The sequence below is a fragment of the Sus scrofa genome, chromosome 18 (genome assembly GCF_000003025.6).
Source record: "Sus scrofa isolate TJ Tabasco breed Duroc chromosome 18, Sscrofa11.1, whole genome shotgun sequence".
NCBI lineage: Eukaryota > Metazoa > Chordata > Mammalia > Artiodactyla > Suidae > Sus > Sus scrofa.
The window spans coordinates 13,956,703-13,981,434 of record NC_010460.4 but is presented as its reverse complement, the minus strand read 5'-3'; the positions used below and the strand labels follow the sequence as shown (position 1 = coordinate 13,981,434).

At 38.7% G+C, this 24,732-nt stretch overlaps 1 protein-coding gene across 4 annotated transcripts in view; it reads right to left on the bottom strand.

Annotated features, from left to right (window-relative positions):
* The window catches only part of CNOT4 (CCR4-NOT transcription complex subunit 4), a 158,961-nt gene continuing 135,130 nt past the window's right edge, over positions 902–24,732 (bottom strand). For 2 of the 4 annotated variants that reach the window (XM_021078767.1, XM_021078768.1), the window contains exons 11-12: positions 2,983–3,195; positions 902–2,300 (exon numbers count right to left, since the gene is read on the bottom strand). In XM_021078767.1, coding sequence (XP_020934426.1) covers positions 1,999–2,300; positions 2,983–3,195 — 515 coding nt within the window. In that variant the 3' untranslated portion in view covers positions 902–1,998. The remainder of the gene's footprint in view (positions 2,301–2,982; positions 3,196–24,732) is intronic. The other 2 variants (XM_021078769.1, XM_021078770.1) reach the window with 1 other exon arrangement.

Here is a 24,732-nt window from a genome sequence, read left to right as displayed (position 1 = left end):
ACCTCATGGTTCCTAGTTGGATTTGTTTCTGCTGCGCCATGATGGGGAACTCCTTAGTTACTTTTTGAAAAACAAAAAACAAAACAAAATACTTTGCTATTCATCCAGTCAACATCTATTTGTGGTGACATTTGAGACAATCTGCTTTAAATTTTTTAAAAACTACTTTCTACATTAAGAACTTTTTTTGGGTAGCAAATTGAAGTACAGAGTAAGGGTAAGAAGGAGAAAAATCAATCTAAAAGCACAGAATATAAGATCTAAAAGACCTACTTAATTCATCCTACAAAGATCCTTTTTCATGGATGTAGCTGAAAATATGTTAACGCCAGCTTCGGACTTCTGAATGTAACCCAAATGGTACAGGCTCCCAGCAATCTTGCACCCTCTTTTGGTCAGTGGGGCGATCACCTCTCCATCAGTCAGTTCTCCCTAGAATGGCTGGTCATGAAAGGTTTCTCTGTGGGTTTCCTACCTCTGTGCTTCCTGAGCCCTCCCCCATCCTGGCACTCTCATGTGCTGCTACTCGTGAGGCACCCTGGCTGCTAGGTCTCCCCGAGACAACCACCATCCCAAGCACAGCACAGCCTATCTGCTCCTTCGTGGCACACGAGGCTCCTCAGCTGGGAAGATCTGGTCTGCAAAACACAACAGCACAGAGAAGTATCTTCTCCTGAAAGCCACTGGAAGAGGAACTGTTGAGGGTAAGTTGGGCTGATCTTTTCAAAGACGGCAGCAACTGATAATAAAATGAATTTTATCCCTAATTTCTTCTTTTAAGTCATCTTCCCTACTGCTGAAGATGTAAAATCAGTGGAAACACTGGATGACCGTTCCCACAAAATGTTTTAAAATTCACATGCAATAAAATGCAAGAACAAAAACAAGAACAAGCCAAAGGTCATCATCAAGTTTTTTGTTTTATTTAAGATTTTAGTTTTAATTCTGAAGAAAGAGGTACATTTCCTTTTTTTTTTTTTAGTTTTAGCATCAGGTTATAACCAGGTTTCTGTTTTCTTTTCTCCTGTCTTTTCAATACTGCACAAACGTCCAGAAACTACAGGGTTAAGTAAAAGCTGCAGGCAAGGAGGTCAGAGATTTGCTCCTGATGGTGATCAGATGGCCCCAGAGCAGTGCTATCTTTGAGTGCCTTTAGTCAGGTGAATTTAAGATAAAATAAAAAAAGATTCTGACAGAGGAGAAAGATTGAAGAAATCACTTATACTTCAGCTCTTATATTATGCAGAGGTATTAAACCTGTGAATGCTTTAAAAAAAAAAAAACATTTGAATTTACTTTAAATCTAAAGTCAAAATTTTTTCTCCTTTAAAAAGTCACTTCTCTCTTCCTCATAAACTCTTTAGCAATAGGCCAGTTACTACGACTGATCAATTTGTCTTTCCATCAACTTCCAATACAATCTTTTGCTTAACAACACAACCAAGTCCTCTCCATCAACTTGTCAAAAGAATTAAAAATTAAATTAAAAGCATTTCCCTTGCAATAGTGATAAGCTGAATACAAGACGGATGCCAGGACCACTGCTTTCCCCCATGCGTTTAGCAATCTCATTTTAACTAACCTGGTTTTCAAACTTCTGCAGTTGATAATGCATTTACTTCACCTTTCCTATAGATTAATCGTCATTTTCTGCTAAGCAGATTATGTCATTATTATGCGCAACAGACAAATAGTAATTTTCTAAGTATCGAGACTGCCCTTTGATTTCTTTTTTCCTCCTTGAAAAGGCATTTTTAGAAAACATTCAACAGTGTCACTCAAATGCGGGATCAACAGAAACTTTTACAATTAAAAAAAAAAAAAAAAGGATGGTAATGACCCTGTGATCGCATTGCATCTGGGGGTAAGGAGAAAAAAAATTGATCAGGAACTGGATTCTTCAGAACATAAGAGATGAGAAGGGAGCTGTGGGTGGGCTGAGAGGGAGAAAACAGGGTGGGACAAATCCTGCATTTTCTCATGAATTCTCCTCCTTCCCTAATGGCGGTCCAGTGTTGAACTCTGTAGTAAATCTGTGGGGGTTTTGCTGGGGGGTCTGAAGGCTGTCTGAAAGCCTGGGGGCGGGGAGTGGAAGCTGGAAGGATTTGAAGGAGGTGGGTAGGGGTTCCAACTGGCTCTGTGCAGAGGGATCTGTGTGCTGAAGGGGGCGCTGTGGTGGGTTTGTGAGGGAGCAGCACTGGGGCCGTCCATCTCTGTGAGGGCCTGAAGGGATTTTAGCCAGTGTGGAGGATTGTCATCTTGAAGAGAGTCTAAACTGTTTCCTGAAGATGCTGGAACACCTAAGGAGAGAAAAGAAAACAAGAGGGAAAGTGGTGAGTTTGTGCAGAAAGGAAGGAATTCGTCAAACACACACAAATTTAAGGTGATAACGTTTATCCAAAAAGACAGAGAAGAAATTACAATTTTAACTCCTTCCAAATAAGACCTTCTTAATCTTATGTTCCTTTTATCTTCCACCCACAAAGACCACAATTTATTGTCACACAAACCCATGCCTCCTCTTCGACTATACAAATTGTCCCCCAGTGTCACAGAGGCAGTTGCAAAAATGAGTCCCCAGGATTGTACGATGTTATTTCCCAATTGGGCTTCTCCTTCTCTAGTAGGGATACATAAACAAGATAGCCTTATAATAGAGAGCTTTATTTTTTAACGTGGAGTATGTTCCTTTAAGAGGGTAAGTCAGATCCTTTCTTCCTTCGAGACCAACAAAATACACACATGCTGTCAGACGTTAGCACCTACTTACACCAAAAGCAGCAGCCTAGGTACCAAAGGCCTTATTACACAACTAGGCCAACAGAGTGAACTGAGGCTATGTGACCCCGGAGAACGAAACAAGCTACCACACACGTGTGGCTCTGGGAGAAGATTACTTTGAAGAGACCTCTGTTCTTAGTTAATCTGGGCTAAAAACCAAGCTGATGGCAGTCAGTGGAGCTGAAGGAGGGAGAAAGTTACCTGTGATGATGGCTGGGTCTGTCCAGCTGCCAGGGCTGTCCCAACTCAGGCTGTCGGTGGTGGCAGTGTTGGACGTTGGTGCACTGTGGTTGGCGTTGGAGGGGGAAGAAGAATTGGGCAGTCCACCAAAGTTGATGTTAATGTTGGGTAGAAGTGCCCTTAGCCCGTCCTGCCACTCCTTCATACTTAAACTCTCTACAGAACTGCTGTTGTCTGGGAGATTTACCAACAAAAAAAAAAAAAAAATAAAAGATAAAAAAAATAAAAAGCTGACGTTAGAAACATATGTTGTTCTTTAGTGGTTACGTGGGAGAAGAATTATTCTTTCTTTACTGAGCATTTAAAATGGGTTGTCCTAGCAAGATAAACTTGGTTAAGAATTTGCTCGTGAGCTCAGAGCCTCTGAAATGAGTGAGGAAAATCTTGCTCAAGAATCAGGAGAGGGAGCTGCTTTTCCTTCTTACAGCCTCTTCACCATTCTGCATTTATAAGTCAATTATCCAGTTTAAAGACTCAATGCTCCAGAACACAATTTAGTTTTAGCTACATTATGAAGTTTCAGTTAGTGGGGCATTTAGCCAGCCAAGCTGATTTATGCTATAAAAAAAAAAAAAAAAAAAAAAAAAAAAAAAAAAAAGCACAAGCCTGTAAGTTCAATATAGGAGCTTATTTCTGAGCCCATTAAATGAAAGGAAAGTCATTTTATGAAGAATAAACATAAGCCAATAGAAAAAGAAAAATAATTAAGTTCTTCCTGATTATAAAACGGGTCATGTATTTCAGAGGAGAAAGGCAGTAATGAATAGGTTTTGAGTTTGAAAGCAGTATTTTTCCATTAGTCACAAAGGACAAGGAGGCAAGGTCAAAGCTACCTTTCAGATGGAATCATTTCCAGCAGTCCGCCTATTCTATTCTTACAATTCTACTAATCATTTAAAACACAAATCCTGCAGTCCTACAGTTAGTTCTCTGCTTCTATTTCTGAATAGCATCCAATGTGATAAGACGCTATCAACATAAAAAGGTTTTTCATAAATTATGACTAAACTCACTTAATCTACTACCATCCAGAATCCACATGGTATATAACTAATTGGTTGGGGGGGGCAGAGGGTAAAGTGTAACTACTACTTAGAATAATTGTTTTATTGAAAAAAGGAATGTAGGTCAAACTACCCAACTGCAGTTTTTGAGAAGAGCACAGAAAATTACTTCTGGTTCTACAGAACTGATGAGCAATCACCACTGATGATGACAATGACAATCTAGCAGATTCAGTCTGCCTTTTCGTGAACTTAGAGTTTTCTTTTTATAGAGTTTCCTTTGCATCAATCACTAATCTGTATCAAATTACATCATGTTTAAGCAAGTGAAGCTTTCAGCCCTATTGACATTATTTATAAAGACAAAAAACTATAACCAAATGCAACAAAAGTCATCTTGGAATTTACTGAGATGAAGAAAAGGCAACGTACACCACACAGACAAGTCAACAGAGAGGAAAATAAATTCTTCAAACTGACTTCTACTTTACAATCAGTGTAATTTCCTAAAGCTCAACCCTCTATTTGCATCCTACCTGACATGTGCATTGTGTTGTACAAGTCACAAAGCACTCTCACAGTCAATCATTATTTCATTTGATCCTCACGGTGTGAGGTAGGCAGAGGAGGAGGGATTGACCTGCGTTTAACAGACAAAGCAAAAGACTCTAGAATAACGGGCCCAAGTCACATAACGTCTATAGTCAGGACTTGAACCCAGACTCTAGCTGAGTTATTTTCTTAGTAACACCAAGCTCTTGTTCTTGTATAGACTCTTTACTTTATATTTGCATAAGAGTACTGATTGACATTTTTGGACGTACCCACGGCAGGCGGAAGTTTCTGGGCCAGGGTTCAACCATGCCACAGCAGTAACCAGAGTCACAGCAGTGACAACACTGAACCCTTAACCCACTGAGCCACCAGGAATCTCCCTGATTTTTTTTTTTTTCCGTCTTTTCTAGGGCCACACCCTCGGCATATGGAGGTTCCCAGGCTAGGGGTCTAATCAGAGCTGCAGCTGCCAGCCTACACCGAGCCACATCTGCAACCTACACCACAGCTCACAGAAGCGATGGATCCTTAACCCACTGAGCAAGGCCAGGGATTGAACCTGCAACCTCACGGTTCCCAGTTGGATTCATTAACTACTGAGCCACGGCAGGAACTCCCTGATTCACACTTTTTAATAGGTTAAATGTTTAAGGCAAAACTCAGGGGCATGTGAGACCCATGATGAAAAGGAAGCAACAAAGAAACACAGAAACATTCTAATATGTCCAGCAGCATAGGAAGAGATTTGCTGATGGAACAAACTAGACTTCGCAGCCAAGGCGAAAACCCTCTAATCAACAACTCAAGCATCACTTTCCCCCGCTCCAACTGCATGAGGCATTAATAATACCACACTGACAAAGTCCTAGAATGCCCTCAGGTACAGAAGGTTTGGCGGCTACCGCACATTCCAAGCTTTAAAGTAGTCACGATGTCAGACTGAGCACGTTAAGATGGTTTTCACTGAACCAGAAACTGATCTCTAAACAAGGAAAACTTCCTAGGAGGGAAGTAAAATGCCCCCATATAAAAAGATGATGTACAACTACATGGGAATCTTTTTTTCGGCCACACCCACAGCATATGGAAGTTCCTGGGTGAGAGATCAGATCTGAGCTGCAGCCAGCAATACCAGATCCTTAACCCACTGCACCACAGCAAGTACTCCTACATGGGAAAATTTTAAGGAAGTTTAATGCTCTTGAACTCCAGTGGCCAAAGTCAACAAGAAGCTTAGACAGATGATTTGAGCCTCCTTCTCCTAATGCACAGGGAAAAAGGAAAAAAAAAAAGTAACTCAGTAAGACCCATTTTTTGCTTTACATCTAGTGAGAACTAGAACTAAGGAAGCTTTACTTTTGCATTAACAGAATAACATTTGCATTTATATAAAGTTTATTTGAAAATCAGCATTACAATAAAATCAAAGGACATTTGTTCACAGGCAGGATATATGAGAACTCTCCACTCAATTTTTCTGGGAACTTCAGACTGCTCTAAAAAAAATAACATCTATTTTTTAAAAAGACATTTGTTTCCCAGGTTTTAGGCTAATGAAATCAAGTAAGAATACGTTAACCAAAGACATTCACAGAAGCCCATGATATAAAATAGTGAGAAACTTGGATCCTCCCAGTTGTACTATAATTGTAAGATACCTTGGGAAATAAATTAGCTAGTTTGTAATTCTTACAGTCTTGCCAAAAAACAAAGCCCTGTGCCTAGACATCTTGGGAGCCTGAAAGCATGGATGTTTACAGTGAAGCTGCAAGTATCACAAGGAGTGGACTGACATCGTTAGGTCTTGGAATGGGACCACTACTCTAAGCAGACACCAAGAAGAAAAGTTCGCACTCTCTCTTTCGGCCATGCCTGCAGCATGTGAAAGTTTCCAGGCCAGGGATCGAACCCACGCCATGGCAGTGACCAGAGCCGCTGCAGTGACAACACTTGATCCTTAACCTGCTGCACCACAAGAGAACTCCGAGACAAGTTTTCTTCACTGTTTTCTCTACTACTGCTGTGCCAAGTGTTAGCACAAAGGAGGAACGAGAAAAAAGAAATCAGATAAATCCTAATTCCCAGCAAAATAGCTCTCAATCCAGCCACACTTGAAATCACCTCCTTTACTTTTACCTCCCCTGCCCACTCCCCCGCCACCCCCAGCCCTGCCTCACTGAGAGGGCTTCTGATAATTCCATTCCTTACAATACACATAACAGCGGTGATTAACCTCAGCACTATTCACGTACTGGACTACATAATTCATTTCTTGTTCTAGGCACTGTAGGATATTTAGCAGCATTACTGGATGCACACACACACGCACGCACACACCGACACCTAATTTTAACAATGAAAAATGTCTCCAGACATTGTCAAGTGATTACTGGGGCGAGGGGGGGCGCAAATTGTACCTGGTTGACAACCACTGACCCACAGAAAGGTTATTCATTTGTTTCCAGGGCTCTAAATAGTTCCACTCAGACACGCATTTCTTTCAAATAGTCCCAGGACAGGACAACACCTGGATGTAACCTCATGTAACTTAATTTCCCTTTATATAGGACTTCACGCTGGAGTACAATTCACTATGTGCAAGTCAGTAGGTCTAATGGAGAAAACACTGGGCTGAAAACTGCTGACAGACTGTGCAAGGCAACTCCACACTGATAATTCATATAACCTTGAGCATATAAGCAAGACTGTTAATATCCCAGGACTCGACTTCACAAGTAAGAGCAACATCTGTTTTCCTCTCTCACTGGATAAAACACAGTAAGAGAAGGGAAAGCAATGTGAAGCACATTTATCACTTGATAAATGCCTCACAACAATTTTTTCCCAGTACTTAATATTGAACAGATAGTAACGTTTCCAAAAAGCTTGAGTAAGAAGATATCTTACGGGCCAGAAATTGGCTCTGTGCACGAGAGTCGCCTCCTAGGAACGTACTACATAGTCGGTCTAACTACTAAGCCTTCTCACCACCAGACAGTGCAAAGACAAATAAGATACAGGAAAGCACTTTAGATACTCCACAAGTAGACTACAACGAGGGTCAACTGACTAAACATTTTATAGTAAATGATACTAATTTTATTTTTAAAGTATTTAATTAGTAATAGTGCATTAGAGAGAGAAGGATTATCTATTTTAAAGGACTGCTCATGTGTTTAAATGTTTTATGATGTTAAAAATGAATTTTATAGTTTTCAAATATGTACCAAACCCACTACTTTTGGTTCTAAGTAATTTGAAGACAGGAGAGCAGGTCAAGTTGTTTGTGGTAGTTTTATTTTTCTTACTAGAACTCAAAGGCAGATTTTAAAGTACTTTCAAGATGCCATACACCACACTCTCATTCCATTATGTAAAAATATCAGTATACTTCAGTTTACCCGGCTCAGAACACATTTTACTGAAGAATAAACTATGATTAAAAGTCTGCCAGTCTGCTGGTAGCCTAACACCCAGTCTGTAACAAGCTGATCATCGCACACTAAGCAAGCTGACAAGTCTAGTTTTTAGCAACAATAACCACAACAGAATTATTGTAAAACGTATGTGTTAAAGACTGCCAAGATAAAAGCCAAAGCAACTATTTAATGAGTGCCTACGGTGTGCAAGGAAGACAAGGCACTTAAACCATGACTCTTGTTTTCAGGGAGCTTAAAGTCTAGATGGTGAGACAAATGTGGGAAATGCTGAACAATGACAATCTGAAAAAGCAATAGGAGAAATGCCACGATTAATAAACACTACAAAAGTTTAGTAAAAAGAGAGGCTAGTTAGGCACACATGTGGAAACGTGCTGGTGGGTAAGGAAGAGTTGGAGTCAGTCCATGGAGTTCAGTTACTACACAGATGCCCTGAGCCTGAAAAACCGACAGGTTGACTATCTTCAGTGTTTTCACGTAACACTAAATGAGTCCAACTACTTACCAGGAAATACATATAGATAAAGGTGTGTTTTATAATGAATATATTGTAAAATAAAATTAAGCTGTGTTCTGACATCAGGCCTTTCACAGAAAATCATAAAGCAGGAAAAGATGAATGGTTTAGGCAAGAGCACACATTATAGCAGCCAAATGATTTCTTTCTGTTCCTCAGATTAACTGCAATATATTATTACACAACGTAAAATTTTACTACGGAGACCAAGACTGTGGGAAAATCTGCTCCTTATGATAAATTGTCACTGGTGACAAGCCAATGAGTTTTTCTAGTTTGCAAAAAATCTTCACCTAAAAGAAAAATTTCAAACTGATTTCAGATGGCAAAGCCACTTCAAAGGGAAAGGGCAGCAGACAATACATCCCCTCCCACCTCCCGATTTCAGCTGTTCCACATTTTAGGGAAGCAAGTAAGATCTCTGAAAAACAAGATCTGCTGTGAAGAGTGAAGACAGAGGAGCTATGTATAATGACAACACCGTGAGATAAAACATACTTAAGGGGATTCCCCCCCCAAAAAAAAGCCATTCCAAAATTTTGCTTCCACTAATACAATTCATACTACTAGGTCAGGATTTTGTCTCCTCTTGGAATTCTTGCCTCTACCTTCTTTTTTTGGTACCCGTTCTGCCAGGTCTTTTCATTATAAACACATAGGCATTATTAATTAAACCAGTTGGATGTAACTAAATTCACAAATGCACCAATTTCTCCACTTCCATGTTTGGGCAGGGACAGGTGGCCCACATATTGGGCCCCGATCTTAGGCTACTCCATTCTCAACTCCAGACCCTAGGTTCAGAGGCCTCTTATTTCAAGTTAAATTTCTGTTAGCAGGCAAAACTATCCCAACTGGGGAATGGTCATTGAGAGTCCCAGTCACAAAGTATTCCTAACAGAGCTTATTCTGCTCTTCAGTTTTTAATTGTTATCTAATGGTCACCCCCCAAAGCCTCAATCTGCAACCCGATCTTGTTTTCTGAAAAACTTTTATCTTCCTTTTCTTCACGGCTATCCTTTACAGTTCAAAGTCAGAGGCAGTAGATAGGTTACTTACTGAAACAAATCTTTCTTGGTACAAGGGGTTGTACATCAGAAATCTAGGTCCATTACGGTTAACCCTTGCCAGCTAAGACTCTCAAATTTTCAAGCATTTTTAGAAGGACACACAGTACAGCCTGTCTCGGCCACTCTAAACCTCTCTCCACACACTCCCCAGCCCTGTTAGATGTAATTGCCTATGAGTTTGGAGATGAAGTCCATGTCCATCAGTTTATGATTCCAAGAAATCCTAAACTTTCTCAAACTTCAACATATCTCTAAGCAACTCAAATATAAGTGAATTATGCTTGACCAATATGTAAAACCAAACCCTTAAAGGAGACACAAAATTTCTTCTATCAAAACTTAAAATTTAAGAAGAAAGCCTTCATGTTATAGACATGCTATACATTAGGGCAGCCATAAAAATTACTTCAAAAAAACTTTCAGGGAAAATGACTACTACATGAATATTTTCTTTGGAGCAGATTTATAATATCAGTTTATGAAAGAATTTACTCTATTTAAACAAAAAGAACAGACCCTCAAATTTCTAGGATTTTTCTTATTATTAAAAGCAAAACAGAACACTAACTTCAGAGCAGATCTGCTGGAGACAAACTCTTAACAGTTTTAACAGATCTGAAAGCAGAGATTAAACTAAGTGAAAAATTCTAAGAACTCAAATGAAAAAGAGTTCTGAGAACAGAAGAACGTAAAGTATTAACAAAAAAACAGTCAAAATTTATTCCCGCTAGCAGAAGGAAATAGAAATGACATAAACAGGAAAACAAGAGGCCTTGAGGATTAGCTAAATACGACTAAGGCTTACTTCCTGCCTTTTTCCTTGTCTAGAATGCTTTCCCGATCTCTTCAATTAATTTTTCTCAATCTGCCAAAAGTCCAAATCTTTACTCAGGCCATGCGAGATGACAGCGCTGTGGTCTGTAACCGCACTCACCTGGCAGCAGGCTGTGCTGGGACGGCCAGTGTACTCTCATCTGCTCTCGGAACTCTACTGAAAGGCCTGTAAGAGGTTATTTTATACAGTCTTGAGCACATGGCTCAGTGTCTTAGAAACTTGATGTGCTTCAAGACATCTGCTGAATCAAATATCCAGCTTGAGAGGAGCTGGAAAACCACTTTCGCCAAAAAAGTCTACTTAGTTAATATCTTATAATGCTATGAATCAAGCTGTTCTCTCAAAAGAGACACACATCTTTCTGCAAGCAGGAATCAGCTAAATCTGGGGGGCCCAAAAGTGCTATGTTCTCAGTAGTGCTTAAGACGCCGAAATACAAGCAAATACAATTTTTAAAATCTGATGCACCAAAAATCATTTAAATAAAGAATGCTTTTTAGAAAAGATATTCTAGTATTACATGTACAGGATAGTAAACAGGTCTATTAGCTACATTCTACCTGTTTTCTACTCTAGACACTATTTATTCACTAACTTTGCACTTTATGTACGTGATTACTTTAGTACCAACAATCCAATGAGCGAAGTAGTAGGTTTCATTTTACAAATGAGGAGACTCTGGTAGTTTAAAAAATGTACCAATGGTTATATAGTTAAAAAGTGTTGACGTCAGTAATCAAAAGTCTGATTTCAAGGCGTTTGTTCTCATCACCAAACCCACTACCACCCAAGTGCTGGTCCTGGCAGATCTCATGCACTGAGAGAAGAGGCGGGCAGATATGTCTAAACTACTATGCCATGTGATAACACATGCTGTTCTGGTACGAACAAAGCCCTGTGGGGCACAAAGAAGAAAATGAACAATTCTGCCTTCTGCAAGCTAGATAAATGGGGAAGAGAAGCTGATACAGAAAAGGGAAAAGGCTTTCTACACAGAACAGGGAGCAACAGAAGTAGCTAATCACAAAATACAGTAGGAACTTTGCACAATATAAGTACATGTATGTTGCACAATGTGTACTTTTCTAGAATGTTCCTAAAGATCCACACATTTGTTTCAAGGGAGAATCAGATCATCTAATGAGAACCAGGAAAACATCAAGGTGTTTAAAAAACAGGGAAAAATACCTATGGAAGAAAGCCTATACATAAAGCTGTATAGAGAATGAAGAAAAAGTAACTTAGTTAATGTAGAGGATAAATACATTCTCAGAAACAGTACAGACTGGATGAGATGGAACCTGGGCCAGAATATACAAGTAACAGATCTAAGCAGTAAGGAGGGACAAAGATCTAATATTAAGAAATCTATAAAATCTAAAACTAAAAGCTTGGAGGAAAGTAAGTGAGCACAAAAGTGTGAATATGAACAGAAGCCGTAAATAATTACATACAAGGACATACAAAGACGAGGGAGTTTGTCATCCAGGAGATGGAGAAATCCACTAGACTATGATTTCATCAAAGCAAATCATGAAACTGCAGAGATATGGAGGATGTCAACCAGTCTGACATGTAAATCTGCTAGAAGAAAACAAACTTAATGAAATTCACTTCCTGAGCACTCCTCTTTCCCAAGGTGGAAAGAGGAAGGCAAATTTACTCTGGACTTTTGACCATCAAAGAAATGGTTGACTATTGTGAATATAACAGAGGCCCTAAGAGTATTTGATGTAATTTTAGGACTTTAAGATGCAAAGAATGGTCTCTCAAGGCAATACAAATAAAAGCAAAAGTAAACAAATAGGATCCAATCAAACGTACAAGTTTTTGCATAGCTTGTAACCATAAACAAAAAGAAAAGACAACCTACGGATTTGGAGAAAATATTTGCAAATGATGCAATCTGTAAGGGCTTAATTTCCAAAATACACAAGCAGCTCATACAACTCAACAACAACAAAATAAACAACTTAATCAAAAATGGGCAGAAGACCCAAATAGACATTTCTCCAAAGAAAATACATAAATGGCCAATAGGCAAGTGAAAAATGCTTGTCATTGCTAATTATTAGAGAAACGCAAACCAAACTACCATGAGGAACAACCTCAAGCAGATTTCAATGGCCATTATTAAAAAGTCTACAAATACTAAATGCTAGAGGAGATATGGAGAGAAAGGAACCCTCCTACACTGCTGGTGGGAATGTAAATTGGTGCAGCCACCATAGAAAACAGTATGGCAGATCCTCTGAAAACAAAGGATAGAGTTGCCATGTGATCCAGCAATTTCACTCCTGGGCATATATCCAGACAAAACTATAATTTAAAAAGACACATGCACCCCTATGTTCACATGTTCACGGCAGTACTTTTTTCTTTCTTTTTTTTTTTTTTTGTCTTTCTGCCTTTTCTAGGGCCGCTCCCTCAGCATATGGAGGTTCCCAGGCTAGAGGTCTAATTGGAGCTGTAGATGCCAGCCTATGCCAAAGCCGTAGCAATGCAGGATCCGAGTCGAGTCTGCGACCTACACCACAGCTCACACCAACTCGCCGGATTCTTAACCCACTGAGCAAGGTCAGGAATCGAACCTGCAATCTCATGGTTCCTATTGGACTCCTTATTTATATATTTTTGTCTTTTTAGAGCTGCACCCATGGCATATGAAAGTTCTCAGGCTAGGGGTCTAATCGGAGCCATAGCTGCCAGCCTACACCAGAGCCACAGCAACATGGGATCCAAGCCGTGTCTGCGACCTACACCACAGCTCACGGCAATGCTGGATCCTTAACCCACTGAGTGAGGGCAGGGATAGAAGCCGCAACCTCATGGTTCCCAGTCGGATTCGTTAACCACTGTGCCACGACGGGAACTCCTCACCTGTTTATATATCAGTTTTTTTCTATTAAACTGTGAGCTTCTCCTGGAAAGGGTCTTGATTTAATCCTCTTTGTAAGCAGTTCCTGAACCTGAACCTGAAGAGGTATTTAATGTTTCCGAAATGAAGAGCCCTGAACATTTGTTTCCAGGTTTTTGAGAAAACAAACTTTCCAGAGGTTTAAAAAAAAAAAGAAAAGAAAAGAAAAGAAAGGGTGGATCAGGGTGGCCCCATGGTTCTAGAAGGCACTGATTCATGGGACATAGAAGATGCTAAAATACGACATTTTGACTATGCACTAAATAATTCTAATAAGGAAAATAAATTGGAAGAAATCTAAAGAAACCAGTTCTTGTACAGGGAGAATTTCATGGGAAAGATGTGAAAAGAAAGCTTAAAAAAGAGTTATGTAACCTAAAGAGTATCATAATCGCTGAGGATTAAAATGAGAATCTATAATGATCTGAAGCTTGTGAAAAATGCTGGAGGCAAGAAAAAGCTAAGTTTGGAATAGGAGAAAATTCAGGAAAGCCACTGCTCAGCCTGTCATTAAAAGAATAAGTCCTGAGAAAAGCCAGAGCTATGTAGTTCCATCTTCATTTTACTTCCTTCCATCTTCTTTATAAACAAGCATGATCTTCAAGCCAGGAAGAACAGATTAAACCATGTGGAGAAAGAACTGTAAGTCAGCAGAGATGCAAAGACAGTAAAAGAATATCTACTCAATTTAAATGAGTTGAAAATCTCTAGGTGCAAAAAGGTTCTATCCTAGGGCATTAATCCTTACAGATGTCATCAAACGCCCATTATTAAGAGAAATGCTGGGAAAGGAAGAAAAGGCAGAATCTAGAAGCTAGATGCTAATGAGTTCTTGGGAAAATTCTGAAACAGGTTAGAAGATGGATGACTTCTTTAGGAACGAATGTGATAGGTTTAGTAAGCAGTGATCTATATCGTTTGTGTTTGGGGGCATTCTTCATGAGAAACGATATGTAAAAACATCATACGTATCAAATTGTTTTGGCTAAAACCTCAGCTCCCTTCAAAATGAAATACTCAGCAAGGTCAATTCTAATTTTGAGGTCCTCAAACTTGAGCTTGAGGAACAGTCATGGAGGCAGCCTCTACTGACCACTGTTTTCCAATGGAAATGTCCTCCTCCTAAATCTCACAGTCCATTTCCTTTCCTCTTCTGTTGCGTGCCCAAACTCTAAGGCTTTGCAGCTAAACTCCATTCCCATCCCACTAACACATCATTCCCTAAAACAAATGGAATGGAGGGATCGGCGACAGGCAAAATACATTTCTAGAAAGACCAATCACATCAAAATAATGTACTCTTTGGTTGGACAAGCTTCCTAGGATGTTATAAGTATGTCTTGAAATTCACAGTTTCTGGAAGATTTCCTAATGGTAATTATATTTTTGGTGTAAGATAGTAAAGAATAGCAGAGTTAAGAGCAGCGTTTAGATGAACTTAAGATACTCTGTGTTAGCCTTAAAGTTCCTGAGATAGTGCTTGGTTTATCTTTGACTCTATACTTTTTATTGTACTTAAAACACATGAGGTTTATTTAAATATGCAAACAGAAAGCCAATTCTAGAGATGACAGAATAAATCATTAAAAAACACAACTTTTTTTTTTTTTTTTTTTTTTTTTTTTTTTTGCTTTTTAGGACCAAACCCAAGGCATATGGAAGTTCCCAGGCCAGGAGTCGAATTGGAGCTTCAGCTGCTGGCCTATGCCACAGCCACAGCAAAGTGGGATCTGAGCTGTATCTGCAACCTATACCACAGCTTATGGCAACCTATACCGGATTGTTAACTCACTGAGTGAGGCCAGGGATTGAAACCGCATCCTCATGGATCCTAGTCAGGTTCGTTAACTGCTGAGCCATGAAGGGACCTCCCAAACTACAACTATTCTTAAATTAAAATTCTTAAAATCTTCACACAAGTTATTAATAATGTTACTCATAACACTTACCTATCACTTTATAATCACATAATTCTTTCACACAATGTATATAAGATGGTGATAAACAAACAAGGTACACTCTATACCAAATCCAAACACATAAAATTCAAAAGGTATACATTCAGATTTTTTAAAATGGATTAGGAAAGTGTAGGATGGAAGAGATCTAACTAATGAGTTGTGTGTATGGAAAAGGTTTAGTGGTTTTACTTATTTGATATGACAATAGCATAATGGGAGTTTCCAATATGGCACAGTGGGTTAATAAGGATTTGGTGTTCTCTCTGCAGCGACCTGAGTCACTGCTATGGTGTGGGTTCAATCCATGGCCAGGTAACAGTGGGTCAAGGATCCGTGACCTACACCATAGCTGTGGCTCAGATTTGATTCCTGGCCTGGGAATTTCCATATGCCACAGGTGCAGACACACCGGGGGGGAAAAAAAAAAAAAGAGAGAAGAGAAGAAAAAAAAATTGGATAATAGGACTTTTAAAGGGGTAACAACAGTAAGACTGTGTAAATAGGAGTTCCTGCTGTGACTCAATGGGATTGGTGGTGTCTTGGGAGCACTGGGACGCAGGTTTGATCCCTGCCCAGCACAGTGGGTTAGAGGATCCAGTGTTGCTACAGCTGTGACTTAAGTCACAACTGCAGCTGAGATCTGATACCTGGCCCAGGAACTCCATATTCCCTGGTGTGGCCAAAAAAGAAAAAAAAAAAAAAAAAAAGACTACTACATAAATAGATGCAAAAAGCCTAAATTTGCAACTGTATGATACTGAGCAAATCACAAATGATAATCACTCTGAGCCACGCTTTCCTCATTTACAAAATAGGATAATACCTAGCCCACAGGATATTATTATAAAAAGACTCTGTAAACTGTAAAGGAATATATAAATATTACTAATAAGAACAGTTTGTGAAAAGTGGATTACCTAATCATGTCTGGATTATTAAAGTGTGAGCTGAGCTTCATATTTCCAGAAAAGCATCCAACCATTGTTATGTCAAAATATGTGAGGAGGAGAAATGGACTAGAGAGAATTAGAAACTACTTTTAAGTGTGGAAAGGTTAAAGGAACTAAGGATGTTTCATCTATGTCCAGAAGTTACTAGACAAGTGGAAACTGCCTTCACATATGTGACAAGAGATATAAATGGGAAAAAGATTTTTTGGAGTTCCTGCTGTGGCTCAGCGGTAGTGAAGCTGACTAGTATCCATGCGGACATGGGTTTGATCTCTGGCCTCACTCAGTGGGTTAAGGATCTGGCTGTGGTGTAGCTCCAATTTGAACCCTAGCCTGGGAACTTCCATATGCCCAAGGGCTGCCCTAAAAAGGAAAAAAAAAAAAAAAAAAGTTTTTGGTTTAACTAAGTGAAAAATGCTCTTTAACAATTATAAGTTCCCTGAAGAGAGCTCCCTACCCTTTAGCTCCCAAATAGCTCTTCATTACTGATGTAAAAAGAGTTCTGGAAAATAAGGTATTTATTTACAGAGACTTCCTGACTTGTGAGCATACACACACACACTTGTGAGCATCACAAATGAGACACTGGAGGTAAGAAAAGGATTGGATTGGTTAGGCGAAATTTTTTAAAGTTGTATGTTAGGAGGGAACAGGGTGGTCTTGGGAAGATAAGGAACAGCTGAGAGCTGAAATTCCAGAGTGCAGAGGTAAAGAAGATAGGAGGACTGATCACGGAGCAGTGAGGGGATCACAACACTGCACTGAATGCCACAGTTCAACCAAAAGGTAAGGTAACGCATGTGCAAATGAACCTCATTAATGTCTCTAGAAGTCCAGGTTCAACACAAAGAAGATCCAGGCTTTGCAGACTTCCAGAAATAATCAGACACCAACATCACTCCCTCAACCATGAGTTTTCAGTCAACAAACATTTGCTGAATATCTACTCTGTATCATCTTCTCTGGAGCTTGAGGCTGTAGCATTCTGTAGCAGCTCCCTAGAAGTCATGCTGCTTTGTATTTCTTCAATGGATCACTGGAGTTTGGCTATTCTGAACACAGAAGCGGTAGCTTTTGATGATTTAGTGTTATTAAAATATTTTTATGGGAGTATAAAGCCCTCTTCAGGCTTGCACTGAGACCAAGGTATTTTGCTGCCTATACAGCAAATCCCCATGTGGTTCTGTGTCTACTAATATTCCTAAAATTTTTAATGTTCACAATTTTCCAAATTAAAAATTTTCAAAATTTCTAAAGGTTGTTAAAAACACCAAAGCCAGTTTTTACTCCATTTGATTACACTGCTCACTTTTATTTCAAAAGCGAAGAACAGTCAGACTCATCTTTTTCTGAAAAATGGCTCCTACCTTAAAGGTTTAAATCAAAGTCACAAAAATCCCCCAAAAGAAGACTAAAATTATCCAAGCTCTGAAACATGATATTAATAGACAAAGTCTTCATAACCCAAATACAAGCTTCATTTTTATAAAGTATCTTTTTAGGCATTAAAATAATAATTTGCTTTCTTAATTTCAGAAAAAAATTATTTCAGGAAATGAAGTAAATTCCCCATTATTATACTAAAACTAAATGAATAGATATGGGTTTAATCATAGTGATAAACATTTCTAACCCAACTGACCAAGCATATATCTTTTTTCCTCACTGCACTATTTTCACAAACCAGAGATAGTTGTTAAAGTTTGTTTTGAGGTTGTTTTATAAATAAACATTTGATTTTTAAAACAATAAGGTAAATTTGATATATAATTACTTTAGCTATGTGAAGTATATATGATTTTTAAAAATAGGACTATTTTGCTTTTTTTCCTCCTTACTATTTATTCATATACTGGAAAAATTAAATCCAATCTTCAAATGATGCCTCAATTTAAAAAGAATCAGTCCTAATAAAAATGTATCCTTTCTAGACCTACAAAAGTTGATACTCCTGTGGAGGATACCATCTCAAAAGGCCTATATGCTAATGAATTCAAAGACCTATTTGCTTATCATCAGTTCACTAGGGGGCCTTAGTTTAAAAATCATTTAAAAACACATTTAAGTGTTCATCCTTAGCTATGATTTATTATAGTTTAATTTGGAAAAGAATGTTAGAGATGGTCTTGACAGAACCAATTCTCAATCAGTGTTGAAGAAAGTTAAGGCAGGAAGGAAAGAGAGAAGGAAGATTAGATGAATATAGTTACAGATTAGAAAATTCCTATTCCACCATATTCTGGGGCTTTATACTGAACTAGAACTCATAATATTTACTGAAAAATATTAAATCTATTAAAAATCATACATATTTATGAAATACTGAATTTTAGTAATATTGTCTCAAATATTAATAGATTTTTAAAAAGCTAGAATAACTCAGAAGTTGGAGGAAAGTGAATCATGTCAAAAGTCTACCAATTTGACATTTGCTACTCAATCTACTCCAAACCCAGACTGTACTTTCTGCGTAAATGTGCTGTTCAGATTTTTAAAAGAGAGGGGAAAAAAATAATACGATCACTTAAAATCAGAAACTAGGAAACAAGCTTAGAGAAGGTAACTGGGAGGTAAACTGATCATAGAGACTCTGAGTAAACACTCAGGAGCCTGATAGAGCACTTTCTCCTTAGAAATGCAAAAATTTAGGCCTGTGAGGGAGCCTGTAGGAGAATCACAGGAGTACACATTAAGATCTCGTCAAGACCTCCCCTTTTAACTGTGGTAAGTAACAGGGAGAAACAATTTCTTCTTTGTCCAAAGAAAGAAAAATAAACTGGATAGAGAGGTAAGCAGAAACTCTCAGAATAAGACTGGTGATGGTCAAGAATTAAAACCTGAAAGCACGTTACAAAATAAAGGTTGCAAGGCTGTATGTATTTTCTTGGAAATTATGTAGGACCTTTGCTTATTTTAGTAATAGGCGTCATTCCATTTACCTACCATTTAAAATACAGGTGAGGTCTTGCAGCACTGACTACACTAAGACTAAAAAAAAATGTCATTTCTAGCTGGGTTTCTGGGGCTGGGTAAGACTACCATTAAGGTAAAGAGTGAATGTTAACAGTTTAGATGTAAAAACAAAAACTAATACCAAACTAAAAAAATCCATACCTGGTAACAAATCACACCCTAAGTGAGGGATAGGGCTATCAGTAATTCATAATCATAAACTTGTATTTTTAATAGAGAAAACATAAATGCAACAATGGTATGTAGCCCAACACTCAGCTTAGGGCCAAAAAGAAAGCTTCCTACTTTGTTGATGAAGTCATCAACCAGGGCGCCTCCTTTACCTTTAGCTGAATACTCAATATATACATGTAATAAAGGAAAAAATGAATAGCTTCAGGGTTGTCGGTCTTCTTGCAAATACCACCACATAAAACGACAATGTTTAAAAACATCCCAGTCATGTTCCAGATAACGATGGTTTGCTCCGAAGACACAGTATTTCAGTATACAAGACTGACAACAAAGTATAAATGCTGGTATAGTCCTTGGGATGAGATCTCACCATATTAGGAAACAGCGCTAGGCTACCCAAGTTGATTGCAGTCAGCATTCCTGCATCTCTTCTTGGAGATGATGATGGTATTATCATCTTTAAATCCTTGTGGAGCTTTCCCTCCTTCATTATGCTGAAAATAACAACCTCCTTGATTGAAAAAAAAAAAATCAGCAGATATGCTATCATTTTCCATGGTGTAGCATATAGCAGCTCTTCAACGATGAGTCTGAGATTACACCTTTAGTGTGGGTGAGGTACATCCTGGCGCCGTTATAAGAATTTTTTTCACTCATAATAGAGATGTCACCAGTCTAGTGGTCATGCATGTTGATCCTTAAATACTCTTTAGCGCTGCAGAAAAATCCTGGGCAAATTTAATTCCACTTCTGTTTTACTTTTTATTCTGATACTTGTATTTTAAGTCTACATTAAGAGTACCTGCAAGATTACAATTTCCCCCCACTAAAGTTACTTCAAGATCACTGGGCCATATTTAAAACGAGGCTGTTTTAACAACTTACAGGATCTGTGATAACAGTTGCCAGTAGATAGACACTTTGAAAGTCTTCATTATCTGCACTGACATTCACAGTTGAAAGCCCTTGACTTGCGAGAACTACTATAATAAACTGTAAGACACAACAAAGTTTAGAGAAGAGATGTATTCTGAATCTTGAAGTTTTTTCTCCTTGAACTACATATATGAAGGCAAATTCAGATAATGAGGGCTAACAAAACTCGAAATTGTTAGACTGTGACTATGGGCAAATCACAATCCTTCTGAGCCTTGTTTATTAATAGCATTATTATTATTTGGTCTTTAAAAGAAAGGTTGTTAAAGACTATGTTATACGTTTCGTAGCTCTGACACTTCATGATTCTAACACAGATCTTTTTATCATCTTTTCCTTAGTTTTTCCCAAAGAGTATGGCATGTAATAGTATGCTTAATAGTGAGAGTGAAAATTGAGGCGCGAAAGCTATGAAAATATTTGTTCATATAAAGCAAAACCAAGGGTGAAGTGGGCACCTACACTGTAACCTTACAGCATTTAAACAGTCTTTCTTTTTAAAAAGAAAACCTTTAGGGAAAGACATAATATAAAAACAGCACTTATCCTGAACATATGAATTAATCAGAACACAGAGGGAATAAATACATGAAAAGTCAGAGAGATGGCCTGAGACTTTTTCCTCTGCTACATTCACAAAGTGGAAGATTTAAATTAAAATTAACTATATATAAACCAATCTACATGCACATAAACACAGTCAACCTCACCTCTAGACTCAGAGCTAGGCTTAAAGTTTACTTAACTCTGCTAAGTAAACCTTTTCTTATGTAATATGCTAATCAAACGTCATGAAGACAGAAAGACTATTATTACCATTTCAGAACTATTCAGACAGTAGCTTGAAACATTTTTACTTGAGTCTAGATGCAGCTATTACCACACAGCCCAACAAGGACAGGCCAAAGTTCTCACAGCTGGAGTGGGTTATTTATTCTATTTTAACATTAAGATAATTAAAGAACAGTACTACTGGGCCACCAAATTGTACACTTTAAAGTAGTTAATTGTATGTTATGTGAATTTCAACTCAATTTTTTAAAAAAAAGATACCGGGTGCTTTAAAGGCTTTATAAATTTTATGGGGGGGAGCTTTTGGGGTGCTGCTTTATTGCAGAGCACAATAGTGGGTCTTAGTATCAACAGGAGCTGGAACAACAAAACTGTTCTAAGCACAGTATGTTCCAGGGTTGGAGCTTCCAAGAACCTTGAAAATAACCATAACATGTGAAGCTGCTAACAACACAGTGAAGTCAATAGCCGCCTTGTGAAGTATGGTGTGAAAGAACCTGGAGAAAATGGATTGGTTCTCAAGTACAATTTTCAGTTGGTTCATGGAACTTCTAGGTACTTCAGTCCAATTCTCTGGCAGCTTATACTCTTCAATTCTAGGTACCTAACAGGTGTAAACTAATTTTTACATAATTCAAACCCAGGGCAGATGCTGCAAAATACCAGAACAGAGTAGATTCACCTTAACAAATCTTGAGTTCCTAAGAGTGATTCTTTAGAAAAAGCTCTTGGTTAAAGAAGGATGCCTAGCAATATTACGTTGCTAAGAATAATACTCAAATCACAAGGCAGTAAGGAGATTCAAGGAGCAATGGTTTCTCAATCCATCAACATGGTTTCATAAACACAGCATTCTTGAACCTGTATTTTGAAGCATTACCATTTAAAAACGTGACAGTTGATATGTCAACTGACACACAGAACAAATCCAGAGAGTTTAAAAATATTTTAGTAGGAATTCAGTCAAATTTTAATTTTGTCAGGAAATTAAGGATGCTTCCAAATTAGATATGTTTGCTATTAACTGAATGAGAAAAAAAATGTTACATATCTCTATTTCCATCACTGAATTCAGTAACTTGTAAGTTTGAATCTATTTACACAGCACATTTATCTTTAGGGGAAAAAAAAACTCAAAAATTTTTTATAAACTGTTAGAATAAAATTCTTAAGTTCTCGCTACTTTTCACCAATCTACTGCTTGTAATTCCAATTTGTTATACAAATAACACAGAATGACCTAAAGAGATAGTTTCCCTGGTAGGTAGAAAGCTGATTCTTTTCAGTTTATATATAAGCTTGGGAAAAACTAGTTCACACCTGCAATTTGGGCTCCTCAACTGTCAGCCTCATCACATGCCATACCTACTCCCTCCATCTAAACCTCTCACATAATAACACACTCACTGGGCACACCTACACCTGCCCAATCTTACCTCTGGCTTTTCCCAGACCTTCCCCTGCACTCTGCCTTCACATTCTCCCACTGTGCTTTGAGGAAGCAAAGTGGGAAGTTTTCCTTTGGACCATCTTAAACTTATAGGAAACCTTAAACTTACAGGAGTTTCAGGAAACACCATGCTTTCTACAGTTCTCTCTCATACAGTCTGAACCAACACTCTCAAAAAAGGACTGCAGGGAAAGCAGGAAGAAAAGAGACCACAAGAGATCCTAAATCTAGTCTTCCCTCCAATCTCCAGCCCTAATGTTAGACATCTGTCCACCATCCTTTCTTTGGTTCTCACTCACCGTTTAGCACTGCATGGTCATCATACTGACCAGAGTCTCTGAATTTGTCATTCCCTTAACAACACTATACCTGTTCTGTGTCCTCATCAAAATCTAAAATCACCAAACTCCCTTCAACACATTTACACCTCTGGTTATTTCCTGCCTTAGTGATTCCTCTTGATCACAAGATTAGGTCTTTCAGTTTTGTCTCCTTGAATATCTTTGTGGCCTGCCTTTCTTCACCTTTAAACCAAACTCTATTTGTCCACTTCTGATGCTTTGTGTTGAATCACCGAAATACACAAAACCATAATATTTAGAGAGAGAGAGCGCGCGCGCACGCACACGTGCACCAGGGATCGAGCTCACATACTCATGGAGACTATGTCAGGTTCTTAACCCACTGAGCCACAATGGGAACTCCTCAAATTTCTAATGGACTTCTAGGCTTATTCTCACAGATTTCTTTCTTTTTTTAAAGCCTCCCAACTCCATACTTTCACCCTACTTTCTCACACAACATGCATTCAATAATTACTGAGGGGAGCACCTTCATCTATTCTCATTTTCTCTCATCTCAAATTCTCTCTCCTCGCTTTTCTGATGGTTTTCACAAATAACAGAGGAAGACACAGTCCGTGTCTTCTTTCCCCTTTTTTGGCCGCACCTGCGGCACATGAAAGTTCCTGGGCCAGGGATCGCCACCAGCAGTGACCTGAGCCACAGCAATGACAACGTTGGATCCTTAACCTGTTAGGCCACCAGGGAACTCCATAGCCCATCTCTCTTAACTTAAACCTATAACCTAACCTCATCTCAGGAGCTTACCTTCTCCCGGCACCTACAGAAACCTGTTGTCCCACTGATTAGTCTATCTTCTCTTCTGTATGATGTCATCTTCTCTAATGGCTCTATATATTCTACCTTTAAATATTTAGCTACCTCCCTTATCTTTCTGATTTCTAATTCATAATTTCTTCCTAATTCCTACTATTACTATTTTAGTCCAGGCCATCTTATTTGCACTGTCCAGCAATGACATACTGGAACTGCTTTCTAACTGGTCCTGATTTCAAGAGCATACCACCAAATTAATTTTCTTAAAATGCTACAGTCAAGTTACATCTTTCCTCAAGAACATACAGTTCTCTACCACTGACCACAGCCACATCAAGACTACACTCTTCTTCCTAGGTTTTTTTTTAACTTTTTAGGGCCACACCCCCAGCATATGGAAGTTCCCAGGCTAGGGATAGAATTGGAGCTATAGCTGCTGGCCTACATAACAGCCACAGCAATGCCAGATCTGAGCCGCATCTGCGACCTACACCACATCTCACAGCCACGCCAGATCCTTAACCCACTGAGCAAGATCAAACCCACATGCTCATGGATACTAGTCAGGTTTCTGCTGAGCCACATGGGAACTCCTTCTTCCTAGTTTTTGAGGCTTTTGCACACTTATCCGGGTTGACCTCTGTCCCTGATTCCTTGTTCAACCTGTTCCTTTTTTTTTTTTGTCTTTTTGCTATTTCTTGGGCCGCTCGTGGCATATGGAGGTTCCCATGCTAGGGGTCCAATCGGAGTTGTAGTCACTAGCCTATGCTAGAGCCATAGCAACGCGGGATCCGAGCCACATTTGCGACCTATACCACAGCTCACGGCAACACCGGATCGTTAACCCACTGAGCAAGGGCAGGGACCGAACTCACAACCTCATGGTTCCTAGTCGGATTCGTTAACCACTGCGCCACAACGGGAACTCCCCTGTTCCCTCTAATGTATTTCCACTTCTGTCATTTAATTTCAAGCTATCCTTCAAAAGCAAAAAGCCCCACACCATTTATGAAACATTT